Source organism: Oryzias melastigma, linkage group LG20, assembly GCF_002922805.2.
Source record: "Oryzias melastigma strain HK-1 linkage group LG20, ASM292280v2, whole genome shotgun sequence".
In the NCBI taxonomy this organism is placed as follows: domain Eukaryota; kingdom Metazoa; phylum Chordata; class Actinopteri; order Beloniformes; family Adrianichthyidae; genus Oryzias; species Oryzias melastigma.
The window spans coordinates 14,092,679-14,107,292 of NC_050531.1; the positions used below are offsets into that span (position 1 = coordinate 14,092,679).

The 14,614-nt window shown below is 38.0% G+C and overlaps 1 protein-coding gene and 1 long non-coding RNA gene across 2 annotated transcripts in view; one reads left to right on the plus strand and one right to left on the minus strand.

Moving 5' to 3' along the window:
• The window catches only part of ofcc1 (orofacial cleft 1 candidate 1), a 79,157-nt gene that overhangs the window by 17,850 nt on the left and 46,693 nt on the right, over positions 1-14,614 (plus strand). The window contains exons 11-14 of the mRNA XM_036217419.1: positions 4,214-4,456; positions 9,813-9,961; positions 10,075-10,189; positions 10,726-10,990. Coding sequence (XP_036073312.1) covers positions 4,214-4,456; positions 9,813-9,961; positions 10,075-10,189; positions 10,726-10,990 — 772 coding nt within the window. The remainder of the gene's footprint in view (positions 1-4,213; positions 4,457-9,812; positions 9,962-10,074; positions 10,190-10,725; positions 10,991-14,614) is intronic.
• LOC118600254 lies at positions 9,787-10,775 on the minus strand. The gene is made up of 2 exons (XR_004949864.1): positions 10,701-10,775; positions 9,787-9,947 (listed from the first exon to the last, which is right to left on the minus strand). It is a non-coding gene; the product is annotated as an uncharacterized LOC118600254 (long non-coding RNA).

A 14,614-nucleotide genomic window follows, 5' to 3' on the forward strand; every position in this document is an offset into this window, starting at 1 on the left:
CCGTGCTGGCTTAAAGATGTAATGAATCTTCAGTCGGGGGCTTTCCTTCCAGGGTGACAACTGGCTTTGAGGAAGGTTGTAAATGCAGGGGAGATTGTGGTATAATTCCTCAGACTGGCGTTTGTGCCCCCCAGTCACCATTCGATTATCTCCCAAATTGCTGTGTTTCACTGAGATAAAGATTTTTTATGGCTTGCTGACTTGAAACAACTAGCACAGGCAGAATATGTGGCAAAGAAGGGAGAAGGGAAATGCAGGAGGAAAAAAAAAATAAAAAAAGAGCAGCACAGGCCAAACCTGATACGCATAGTAATTTCTTTTGGTAAATGACAAAATCTTTGTTTATATGACATTTTCTTAAAATTACTGCAGCAAGATGAATCTGAAATCTAAAATGTCACATTTGGCATGCAAAACTATGAAAATATATTTCTCTGAAAAATTCATGGAGGCATTTAATCTAGAACGTGTTTAATAACTAAGGCAGCCTGCATCAGTAATCCTGCCCGGAGGTCCCAAAAAGATTGTCATATTTATTCTCTCTTTTCTTCACCCCCTCCTTCATTCCGAAGCCAAAGAATTTTAAGGGTAAATGTTCATTGTTAATTAAGATTTACTAATTAAAATGAAAATAATTAACAAGAAAGCTTAATCTCTGAATATTAGCCCATACTTAGAGAGAAAGGAAGTTTTTGTATGTGGCATTTCCTGTCTCTATTAGGAGTGCATTTTGTGTGATCAGTCAATGTGTGGAAAACCCTGAAAAGACGTTTCAGCGAAAGGGCGGCAGCTTGCCAGCAAAACCACGGAGGATCCCTGACTAGAGCCTTTGATCTCATCTGTAGGAGTGCTGTAATGTTATGGCACTTTAGGCACAACTCAGGCTTGGGGCAAACACACCACCTCTGATATGGAAAATTGGCTCACTTCACCTTTTACCTTTGCTTTGCTGTCTTCGCCGTCTCTTATCACAGCTTTGCGAGCGTGTGAAAGTGATAATAACAATACTTCTTGAAGAAATACAAAAGTGAGAATTTGATGCTGGTTTGGTAATAACTCCTTGCAATTTTTCTTTTTGTGTGCATACATTTTTCATAAATGAGGCAGTCTGGAGGTCTTCACCTCTGAGATGAACTCTTTGCCTTCAATTATACTCATTACCTAATATTGTTTGGTTGCTTAGGAACCAAAGATACTTGTGGTGGGGCAATGGAGGAGCACTGGGTCTCCTTCAGATACAGAAGGTTTAAATTGCAAGACACCAAGGCCCAATCCGAATTCTTCCCTTCTCCCTTCCCCTTCATTGAGCCCTCCAAACGGAGAGTTATGAAAAAATATTTTGGAAGTCACTTTTGTCGATGGCGTTACCCAATCATCGCCAGTCTTCTAGCGTTAGCGCAGAACTTCCAGTGCTTGAATAAACATAACAAATTCAGTTTTATAACTTTAAAAAAGTCATTACTTACATTTAAATGTAAACTTCTGTGGTTAAGATCGCACCCACATGAAGAAAAGCCCTAGTCGGTGCGATGGTGGACTTTTTATTGCTCCACTTGAAGGGTGAAATTAAAAAAAATATATATATATCCCAGACACACTTGCACTTAAGCTAACTCTTCACATGGAGGGGAAGGGGGAGGGGGAAGAGAGAAGGGAAGAATTCAGATTGGTCCCAATCGTTGAACCTTGGAGCCAGTTTGGATGCTTAAAACTTCAAAATAAAATTAGATTATGGACTTAAAAAAAACAGAATATTGTCTGGACCAGACAAAGTGGCTATGGAATAAAATGAACGAATGAATATGAATATTTTATTTAAATTGCAAAAATAAAACTAAATTAATATGAAAGAAAGAACACCTTTATGGGGTCAAATTTGGACCCCATATTGTAATATAAAAAAGAAAAAAAGCGAAAATTTGAAAATAGTTTTAACTCTAGATCACAATTGCCGGGTGATTTTCACCCAAGCAAAAGTGTTTACATGATTTTCAGTATGTTGCATTTTTTTGAGTGTCATGGATTCATGGGTGGAGTCCCACATGTCCCAAGAATAGGAGGACTAAAGGCCAAGTTTGCAGTATCATTTTTTTCTAGGAATTATTTGTTCTCAAATTCCTAATTTTGCATTTTTTTTAGCATGTTTTCCGAATCTTCCTAAATTTTAAATTTTCCAATTTTTTACATATACCGCAGATGAAAAGGAAAGAAAACTACTCTTATTTATCATGTGTTATCATATTTTTATCTATTTTTTCATGACAGATACTTTCTATTGTGTATAATATCTCAGGAAATAAAATACCCAGCAAAAGTGATGGTGTAACTTTTTATAGTGAAAGTGTTCTAGTGGTAAACTCAGAGGTACACATTGTATATTTGAATGAATTAGTACAACTTGAAAGACAAAAATTGTTAATTTGAAAAAAACAATATAAATAATACAATTTTTAGGATTTTGCTGTTAAGCTGATCCTATTTTTACATTGAAAAAACTGAATTGAAACTGAGAACAAAAAGACGAATAATGTTTTTTTTATTATTTGTTAACAGTTTTAGGTTTATGTTTTTCTTTTTATTCAAAGTTTTAAATTACACTTTTTTGGCAATTTTTCTATATTTCTTTCTAAGTGAACATTATTATTATTATTTTGTATTTACAATTTTGTTTTTCAGATTTGTAATAATTCTTTTAAGTTTACAATATGTACTTTTGAGCTTAAACTATTTTCATTTTTTTTTTCAAATTTACAAACTGGTTTTTAATTTAGTTTAAAATTATCCAAATTGACCTCATACACTTTGGACAACTTTAACATTTTAATTGTTTCCCCAAATGACTTAAAATCACTAATGTGACAGTGCACTCATTTTATGTAATACAAAAAAATACAAAGTGAGAAAAAAATGACCTTGACTTTTGCTATTATCCTGTTTTGATTAACCAAATCAGGAGAGATCGCATTTCCAGGGTCAGGGACACCTGGGTAAGATATCTGAACGCCAAAGCAACAGCCGTTCACTTCTAAACCTCATCAGCCCTCGTGGGCTTGCTGGCAGAAGTTTGTTTGTACCCTATTGTATTTGTATTGTTCTCTAACAAAATAATAACTATATAAATAAGCAAACCATCTAACCAGCTTAGTCTATTACTCATTGTAAATCCTTGAAAGAAGAAACTGAGGCGCAGAAACAACAAGTGGGCTGATGTAGCCTGAAGGTGAGTGTGGTAATCTTGCCACCAGAAGGCTGGCATTTTGAAACCTTCATCTCGGTGGTTAATCAAACCCCTGATAACAATAAATGCTGATGTGCCCTTGAGCAGGGTCTAGGGGCCTTAAGCCTCGACTCTTTGAATGCAGCTTCATAGAAGGAGGGCATCAGCTGCACTAAATCCCTGACTTTTATTTCTGTGGTAGTTTTTTTTTTCTTTTTTAATGATGCTTTGGTTTTGTCACCTTTGTGCCCCAATCAGGCATAAGAAAAACATGCTAAAATTTTTATGTTGTGAATCAAAGTGAATTGGCCTTTTTGTAGAAGGCTCCAGGGCTGCAATTTAAAAATCTTGAATGACACAAAAGCTTGTTTTTTTTTTCTTGGTTTGGGTGGTTTATTCATGATTTTCTAGCAAACCTCTCAGGTCCTGGAACACAACACATTTTAGGGCTCACATCAAATCGTAAAAGGCCACTAAATAGTAAACAGAAACGTGTTTGTTTAAAGAAAAACATCATGCCAAAGAACAGTGGCGGAGCAAGACCATTAAATTAGGGACCGGTAGGGGGCAGAAGACTTTAGAAGGGTGGAAAATGAGGCCATTTTATTTTAATTTAATGTTAATTTATTTTAATGTAAATTTTATTGTTATTTTCTAAAATTTGTCAATAATGACACTAATATTAGCTCAGAAATTAGGGGGGGAATCTTTTTGCTCAGCCCCCTTTAACTCCGCCCCTGCTAAAGATGAAGCAAAATAGTATTTTTTGTCAAGGAACAGTTTAATTTTTCAGTGTTTATTGTTTACATTCAGCCTACAAGATTCCATCCATATTTAAGCAAAACATATAAAGTTTTTTTACTATGTGAAGTCTTCTTTGTAAACTTCTGATGGGTGTCAGAAATGATAAAATTATACATATTTGCAAAGTTTTTTGGAACAAATAGGATGCATTATAATAATAAAACTGAAAGTATTGCACTTTGTTTTTTCCAGAGTGACGGGAGTTCCCTTCCTCAGCCTGTGGAGGTGCGTGTGTGTTGCCTAAGAGCCACCAGAGACAAACTTCCCAGAGGCCTCTACTCTATCCGGGTGACGCTCCACAGCCGTCTAGGGGGTTCGACTCTTGCTTTCCGCGGTCTGAACAAGCAGCAGGACGCGGGAATGTCCACGGAGCCGACGGAGCACCGTGGCCGCTTCTACCACAACGATCTACCGATTAACCAGAGCCTGTTCATGGTGGTTATGATCTCTGTTTTTTTTTAACCCTGTGTTGGTAATGGGGAAGTATAGACACTTGGTTTCTATAGCAACCCAAAAATACAGTCATGTCCTAAATATTAATTTTTTTAATCGCCAATTTTCTAGTATCAAGTTAGAAACTTTAATGTGCTACGTTCAGAAATACAACTGCCACAGCGACGGGGAAACACATTCTCATTCCCAAGTCGTCACATATTGACACATGGTTAAAGACCCTCCACGTCAGAAATTGGCATTTTGGGTGTCCCCAATTCATTGTTTTTAGGAGTGCTAGCTCGTCTAATTAAATCAAGGCTCCTCAAACTCCAGGCCAGGGATGTGGATGCACCAGTACCCTAAACCCAACCTTAACCTGGTACCGAACAAGTACGGGACACGGGTCAGTATTTGTCCTGGGCACAGATCGGTACCAGTTCCGGGTGCGGATTGGTTCCAGACGTTGATCAGTACCAGATTCAGTATCGGATGCGGTACAAGTTCTGGACACAGTACCAGATGTGTAGTAGCCACGGGTTTTGGTACCAGGTTAGGGTACTGGGTTACCTGGCCGGTACCATTCTCCAAGGTTTGGTCCGCGTCTGGTACCACATCCGACAAAATAACCGGACCCCTGATTTAATTGGAACAGCCAGTACGTCAGAAAATGACGAGTTGGGAACACCCAAAACGTCAATAACTGACACAGATGGGTCCTTAACCATACTGTAATATGTGACACCTTGGGAATGAGAATCTTTAAGATTTCATGCCGCCACCTAGTTTTTTAAAAATTCTTCGGTGTGGTCATGAATGCAGAGAGCAATATGCAAAAATGTGACTGCCATCTTCCGATTACAAATGCCGCCATGTGGTCACCTGTCAAATTTGAAGAAAAACTTGTATTTAGGTCGTCGTGCTGTGATATATTTGGGATATGTGACTGTAGTCTAAGGAAACCAAAAAACGGTCAAATATCTCTCCACCCTTATAAACTCTCAATGTTTGATGTAGAAAACACAACAAATATATTAGTTTAGTTATATGGACAAATTTAAACTCTTTCTTTAAAACCTTTTTATTGTAAATATAGCTTGATGACTCTAAAACAATTTATAATATCTAGATTTTTTGATTAGCAAAAAATAAATGTTTTTTCCTATTAAAATTACAGGTTTTAAATACTCAATGCTCATTTTATTATATAAAATATAACAACTTTAATAGATTTTTATATCCCAAGGAAAAAAGAATCTAGTAAGGAAAAAAAAGAACATTTTAACCCATTTTTGACACCCTGGTGGCCTGAATTTTCCAATGCTCACTGATGTTGCAGAGATTCAGTACAACAACAGTGAAATTTTACTCTGCAAGTTCCTCTTTACTGCTTTAAGTGATTTCAGAGAAGACGGAGTTCCCAGACTGAGAGGGTTAAGTTATATTACTGTGAAAAGCAGCATATGAAAATATGCCACACACGGCTTCTAAGTTTATCCCCGGGGACATCCAGATGAATAAAACAACAACTTCTCAAACATGGCATTTAATCCGTGCATGTAAATCAAACCTAATATCAATTATTCATTGGTATAAAGGAGGTAATGTTTTATTGGAGGGAAAAGTACAGTTTGAGTATCTGAACCAGAAACTAGAAAAGTTGCACAGAATTGACAGTATGGTTTATTTTTATTCAAAAAAAAGGAAAAAAAAATCCAGCTTTACCTCATTCTGAAATATAAAGGGAATAAATATGTTTTCCCATATGGTCCTATTGAGGAACCAACACGGCGGATTATATTAGATGAAATACACGTCACTACCACTGCCATAAACCTCTTGATGAGAAGGCAGCCATCCTCTATAGCTGCAGCTCTAATCTTTAAAAAAAAAAAAAAAAATCACTTCTGGATGGCTGACATTGACCAGTGGATTAGACGTGGTTATCACTGATGTTTGATTGGGACAAAAGATCCTCAAGTAAAACCTGAAACAGAAGCCTTTTGAAATTCCCTGTCCCTTCTGATCTGGTACAGACTTGTATAAGCTCGGATGGCAACTGTTTAAGGGCTAGCTGGAGCATTCCGCACATGTGGACACTGTCAATGTGCTGGTGGGTGTATTCACTCCGCTTCCTGATAATATTGTCTCCAGCTCCCATCAAACATAAAAGCATGGGGTAAAAGCTGGCATGAACTGAATGCAGACCTGGGATCTGATTCAGAGGTATAACAAAACAAAAAAAAGGAGGTTTAAGTAAGCTAAATGCCTCATGTCACTCTTCTCTTCCTCTTCTCCTTCCTAAACCATGAGCTGTACTTTACAGACAAACCAGCTGTTGTTTTTCTCATTGACAGCTGTGGAAATGCTGATCAGATTTGTCTGAGACTACGGGCTTAGCTGTGTTTTTTCTTGCCTCTCCCTCCTCTTGCCCACACGATAGTGTGCAATTTCAGAATACTTGCAGTTTCTTCTAAGAGGAAATGAGGAATTAGTGATGGTAAGAGGAGGCTAGGAGCTTATTTTCTTTTTCTTCCCTTTGGAGCTCTCTTCACTTTTTGAATTCACCATTTGCTTTGTCTGTCTGCGCTTGGATTTGGAGCTAACTGTGCAGTTGAGCTGTGGATGTTTTAGAGAACATCTGTGAGGAGTTGAAAAAGATTAATTCAACTTTCAGACCACAGAAACAATCGTGCATCTTCCCACATTCTGGTTTTACTGCCAGGTAGATCAACGAAAATGGAGAAAAAAAAAAAAAAAAAAAACTAAAGCAAGATTACAGGAAGAAGTCAGGACGATTCAGTTTTAACCTTTTTGTATGAGGATTTTTTTTTTTTTTTAGTCTTATGACTGTCAATAGAATTTTTCTCCATGTGTCCTGTTTTAAAATCCCACTCTGATCATCTTTTGATGAATTTTAAAAGCGCTCCCAGTGATCTTTTAATTATGATTTTGCTGTTTTTAGACAAAATCAAGGAAATTCATGTGGTTTACATGGACAAAGTTTTTGCAGAGTGGCAAAAGTCCATACGGCTTTATAAGCGTTCACACTATTCTGATTCTCCTGCTCCGCTCTATACGTTTTTCAGCACATAAAAACTCTATTATACTTTGAGCGATTTCAGAAATCTTGGTATCGAAAAGTTCACCGCGTTGGGGGTTGGGGGGACCCATTAGTGCTTGTACTTTTGCTATTGATATATTTTATGGTTCTTAAAATTTTACACAATTTATAAATTTTTTTTAGCCCCATTGAAAATGAATGAGAAATTTCTTCAAACCCTTCAAAAACTTTGTGCACTTTTAAAACTGAAGCAATCTTATAATCAAAACATTCAGCAAGTTCGGGAATGTAGCAAGGATACAGCTGATGGACCATGGTCCTTGAAATGGAAATTATTTAGAGGCATAAAATCCAATTTTACCAAATTGACAGAAAGCATAAAGCTCCTTGTGTTCATACATGCGACCTACAAGGAAGAAGAGCCTTCCAAAGCATTGTCGGGTCATATTTCCTTCAAAAATGAATAATACAAATAAACCCAATATCCTTTGCATCTCAAATCCATGACATTATTCTCTAATGGATGACCTGAGTCATTCACTACTACCCATCATCTGGTAGGTTCCTTGCAGATTTGTTGGGGGTGAATGAGCTACACATGATTTATGTGTTAAAACAAGTCCTTTGCATGTTCCATTACGACTAATAAAGGGATAAAATATTTCAGCCAGTGATGGATGACATGGCACACACCTTACTGTCAGTTCATTTTTTAAGCAAACACATTCTCTAGGTAAATATGAATGTATTTGTTTTCCATTGACAGCTAAAGACCAACTCTTTTGGCTCCACACAAGACAAACGTAATGTTATCAGTTTGACTGATGGTGGCCTTGCTGGATCTCTAATTCAGAGGCTGTCAGTTCATATTGCAAAAGCGATGCAAAGTTTTCCTTTATGCTCTGTCTTTAACAGTCCAACACGTGCTATTAGGCAATTTTTAAAAAGCACGGGCTGGAAATTCTGTTGCAAACATACAGAATGAAAATTATTAAATAAATCAAACAATTTTTAACACAATACTTTTGAGTTTGAGACTCACGTTAACCCTTTGGGTCAAAATTAACCCATTTTCACACTTGGGAATGGGTTAATTTTGACCCGAACACAAAATAAGGGTTATGACATTTTTATTTAGAAGAGCTTTTACTCAACATTTTGTGTTTTACTTATAATGCTAGAGCATGTTTTATTGCATTTACCTATAAATGACTTGTTTAGTTATTTGGTTTTATCTTGTTTTAATTTTGTGTCTGTGAAAAGTGCTACAAAGATTTACTTACTGTCCCTATTATTTTTTTTCAAGATCCAAGTTAAAGCCAGATACTTGGAGAAAAAAAATACAATTTCAGAAATTATATCAAAATTTTAGACATCTAACTATTTAAATCTCCTAATTTGATGTAATTTGATTTTTGTTCTGAATCGAAGTAGATTTTGAATTTGTTTGAGCAGGGATTTAATTAAAGAAGTCGTAGATATATTATATAACTGGATGTTGTATTTGAACATTTTTGGTTATGCAGTATTTTTTTAAAAACTATATACATATACGTATAACTTAGGACAAATTAATCATGACATTGATTGCAAAGTACACATACATGAGCTACACATTCTCACTCCCAATTGTTTATATATGGACTTATAGTTGGGGCCCCTTCACGTCACTTTTTGACGTTTTGGGTGTCCCAAACTTCTGCTATTACCAATAAATCATGGGTTACCAACTCTTGGGATACGGTAATGGACGCGAAACCGGTACTGGGTTAGGGTTAAGGTACAAGAAGTTGTAGTGGGTTAAGGTTAAGATTAAGATTAGACTAGTTCTGCGTCCGTTACCGCGTCCTGGGGGTTAGGGGACCCGTGATTAGCGTATGTATTTCTTCCCTGTCTGTGGCCCGGAACCAAGTAGCTCTAGGGCCAGGTCCGGTTTGCGGCCCAGAGGTTGGGGACTCCTGATTTAATGGGAACAGCAAGCACATCAAAACACGACAAGTTTGGGACACCCAAAACATAAAAAAATGACAGGGAAGAAATGAATTGTTTATATATGACAAGTTGGGAGTGAGAATGCGTTGACATGTGCACACATCAACACTCAATCGTAAAAAGACACATTAACTCTTATGAATATAGAACATGACACCTGAGACTATTAAATGTTAAGTTTGTCGGAAGGTGTTGTATTTGTTTACTGTGCATGTTTTTTTGGTTTTTTTTTTATCTAATGCTAGCTTTAAAGAATCCATGGGAATCAGAACTAAACTTTTTTTTACTGCACTGTGTCCGTAGAACTTACCTGCTGCCTGTGATGTCAGCCCCTCCATGGTCCTGGTATTCCAGCTCATCAACCTAGCTGGGCACAGCGGCCATGTCAGCTCTACTCTATCCTGGGGTGCTTTTCCTATTTGTGGGCCAAGCTTCTGTCTGGTCCAGGGCAAGTGCGTAAAATAAAAGTCTAATCAGATGTGAAATACCTAAAATGTTACATTTTAACACTAAGATGTATAAAAAATGAGAGAAAGCTTGAAGTTTGTTGGTGTGACCAACTCAGGTTCAAAACTCCATTGTTGAGGGGGGAGCCCAACCAACAAATGGACCAATTTAGGAAGATCGAGGCCCAAATCTGCTCTGACCTGGACCACTGGCTTTGCAACTTATATTTTCAGGTGCAAAACAATACTCAATTCCTTTATATTCACAATAATTTACAAACAAAAACACATTTAAAAAGAGCCCCTCTAAAAAAATCTCCACTGCATTTCCCTTTATCTGATGCTAAGCCATTGTTTAGAATGTTTAGAAGGCAGGATGAAAAGATTGGGATAGAATATTTGTTTGTATCTGTGATAAAAATCTCACACAAAGAAACTAGAAATTGGCCCTGGAGAGCAGAAAAGAGCCCATCTTTGCCCAACAATTCCAGATGCTTTGAGCTGATTCACTGAGCAGATTAGTAAACATCTTAATCAAATTAAAAACCAGAGCAAAGTTCTGTGCCCTCTTTTTTGGTCTCTTACTCAGAGGCACGACTTAAGTATTATTAAAAATAGAGTTCCGCTGTGTCATGGGAACGAGTTTTTCTTTTCTTAATACAACTAATAAAATAAAATGCTATTTCTATAGTTTCTGCTATATGAACTAAACACAAACACTGATGTAATAGACAAGTTAACCCACCTCCCAATGGATTGTTGTGTTTCAGGTGAAAGGGCTCCCACCAGGCACATCTGTGCAGTCTGAGCTCTCCATGGTGGCACTGAACCCTCCTGCGATCAAACCTGAAATCCATCACGATCAAGCCCAGCCTCGGCCCCCGTCCCACTCACTTCTCTGTCCCCAGCCCGAGTCCCAAACCCAGCTGTGTGCCGGCCCCAGCTGCAGAGGAGAGCCCGTTGTTCTGCATTCGCATCAGGGGTCTTGTCTCCATCTGTCAGCTGATTCCGCTTGCTCTTCCTCGTCTCTCCCAGGTAGGGCTCCCACGCAAAAACCCCTGACTAGGCCGCAGTGGGGAGATAATGTCATCCTAATGTCACCAGCGCTGGGAAAAGAAGAATGGCAGGCTTCACTTTGCAGAAACTCTCCACTGTGGGGAATACGCTTGAGGGTATCACCGGATAAAGAGAATGAAAAGCACTTCAAAGACAAAAAGGCTGCTCACTGTTAAAATACACTCAACAAATTTATATATACTCTCTACTCATTTAGTCGTGGAAAACACAAAATAAGAAGCAATTATTTGCTAAAAGACCATTTTAGACTGAAATGGAAAGCAATAAACATTCCTATTGAGAAGTGTCAGTTCTGCTTCATCCTTGGATACTCCAGCAAAAAGTTCTAAATAGTCAAATTTTGACAGTCATTTTGGGCTTGTTTTATGTTCTGCACAGAACAAACTGCTTGGAAATGTCACACAGTCACAGTCTTTGGTGGTTTAGGGATATAAGGCTTGAAAAAGAACACACACAAAAAAACAATCCACTGACTAATACACTACATCATCATCATCATACATCCCAGTGCAAGAGCATTCCCTTAAGATGCATTCGCTTTGACACATTTGGTCTGGACAAATTACTTCTCTCCTTCATTTGGTTGGTGACAAAAACTTGATGTGGACCAAACTAACCAACCTTGAGCCACCTGAAAAGGAAAATCCTGGTATGTTTGGTTCACTTGAGGTGTGAATGCTAACGTGCAAACAAGTAATTCTGACTAAAGGGCAAAAGTAAAGCAAAAAATACCAAAGCCATGAAGTAGAAAAAAAATATTTAAAACAAATGAAAAAAATGAAAGTATAGACTATATGTGTACTCGCTGCTTTTTTCTTCATGGTAAAAGGAGTTTGGTAAAAGGAGTTTAACTTGAAATATTTTTACCGTCTCAATCAAACCCAGTCTATGTATAGGGGTAAAGCACCCTTATATTTGCAGAGAAATGTTACTATTAGTATTGAATATTGTATTGCGTTTTTAGCATCTTCTTTTAGCATTTTTTTGATGATGGATTACATATATAAAGAAAATTAGGGTTATAATTGTGTTTCTGAGTATTTTTTAGTCAAATTATTCTAAATCAGGGGTAAATTAAAAAATAGCTCGTTACATTTTGCAGACTACAAGCTTCATGCTCTGCTTCATTCTGATGCCTCCACTTGCAGACAAATAGATCCATGAAGGTCTTTGTTTTTCTCGTCTGAACTGGCATCTGACTCAAAACTGTATAGCTGGATAACTCTAATTTTGCTTACCATTTTTGTTGTATTTGTAATGTTAAGTTGGGGTTGGGAGCTAGCAGGAGAGATGATGGGACATGATGCGAGGCATACTCTGTGCCAACAGTCCCGTCTAGAACTTTGAGACAAGAACAAATTTCTGATGCTATGCAGAAATTATGTCCTAGAAAATGACTAAAAGCAGCTTAATCACAACTAAAAGACCACTGGGAACGCTTTTAAAAGGAATCAAAAGATGATTTGAGTGGGGCTTTTACATTGAAAACACAAAATGACCACAACGGGATGTATGTCCATCCAATACATAGGCAAGGTGATCTATTAACCCTTTAAATTTGGATTAATGACTTTGAATACAGCAAAAAAAAATCTACTTTCATAGTTTAGGAGCAGGATATTCATGCCTACCGCCTTAGTAATTCATCCAACCTTAATGGCCGTTGCCAGAAATCAAACACCGGCTCATTTGGTATTGATTTACTACAAAGACGACTGGCCAGCATCTTTGTTATTAATACACTGCCCTTTTTTCTTCGTCTTTCTTTCTTTTTTTGCACGCACAGCTCATCTTTATTTAACAGCCCTTAAAAGTTTCTGGGGTGCTCTGCTTTAAACATCACACAGGCTTTTTAATTACAAATGAGTTGTGACAGGTCTGCTGGGTAGCACCCTGGCCCATTTTAAACGTGATGCCGGCTGACAGCTTGGCAGTGTTCTCCCAGCACTGAAACATGTGGAAGAAATTGGTCTTTTACATTTCACAGCTTGTCGCTTCCTCCGCTAGCTGACCTGTGACCCCCCACAGAGATCCTAACACCCACAAGGGAAGTGTCCCCAACGAACTGACTGCCTTTCCAGAGAGAAAGAGGGAGAGGAAGCATGTGAAGGAGAGAGCACTCACTATGGGAGATTTATGTTCTGCCACACAAGTCAAAACGCACCCAATCTCCTCGCCGTGAAGCCGTGGATGACAGCGTGCACACACATTCCCACAGCCAGGTGAGGAGGTGGCTCGGGAGGTGAACCCGATCCGCGAGTAAAATAACGGATCAAAAGGTGTCCCGCGCAACGCCTAATCTGCTCCATCCCTAAGCTGATCTGACGTTTGCGCCGCATTTGCATGCAGATCCGTTCATGTTGCATTACCTCTGGAGCAAATTACGCCATTCAGATGGAGCGATATGTCAAAGCTAACGCGAGCGATTGGGTGGACAACTTTAACCTCGCCAAAAATGGAAATCCAATTCAGCGAGGAAGAGAGGAACGAATTATCCCCTTCCCAAATCCTTCGTTGAGTCTGAGGGTTTTCAGACACTTCCTTCCTTTTTCACGCCTCCCTGTTTTTGATGCGTGGACTCGACTTCTCAATGTCTGGGTTTTCATCACGATCCGTTTGTCTCAGAACAAGAATATTTAAATCTCAGGCTCTTGATAATAAAAACAGAGAATGTCAGTGAAATTGGAAGTTTAAACTCTAAAGGCCTTCAATCATTTCTGTACGCACACCTCAGGTGTCAGCATCTGTTGTCCCAATCCCGGACAAAACCTCTTTTAATGGAGTTAGTGGCTCATTAGAAGAGTTCTATGTTTTTGTTCTTCTTTATTAATAATCTAATTTACCTCATATGACTTGTCTCAGCATAATGGAGTGTATTTGACTTCTGATTAGCTGGAGGCACAATGGGTTAAGTGACCTTTCACATTAACTGAATGATCCAGTTACACTGGGTTTGTTTGAACCCAAATGACAAATTAGATCAGCATCTTCTTTCATGATCGCCTTTAGTGGATCTCTATGAGTGTGCAGATGAGTCTCGCATAACTGTATCACTGCTAATATCTCTTTTTCCTCTCTTTTTGTGTAATTTATTTTTTTAATAAATTCATCTTAACATTTATACCCTTAAGCGTTGAAGCCGGTTTAAAGAATTTCTCATTAAATGTCTTCTTCTTTGGAGCGCCGCTCCTCACTTTCTGGATGCTCTTTCCTCCAGGTGCGTCACATTATAGCCTCTACATCGGCAGCACTTTTGTCTTCTCCTGGTTCAGTTTGATGAATTTCAAATACAGTTTTCAAAATCTGAAGATAGTACGGTAGAATCCGGATTGCTTCCCTATCCCTACATTTACCTCTCGGAGATATGGAAACAATAGTGGCTATGTCCAAATTCCTTCCCAACTCACTATATAGAATGTTTGCCATTTTGTAGTGTTGTCTGAATAATCCAAAATCAAGTCCACTAGCAATTTCCCAGAAGTCTTTGCAAAAAAAAGTGTGCATTGGTGCTGACTACATCAGCAAATATAGACCAAAATGCATTGTGTTTGAAAAGAAATCGTGTTTAATTTTTTTTTTTTT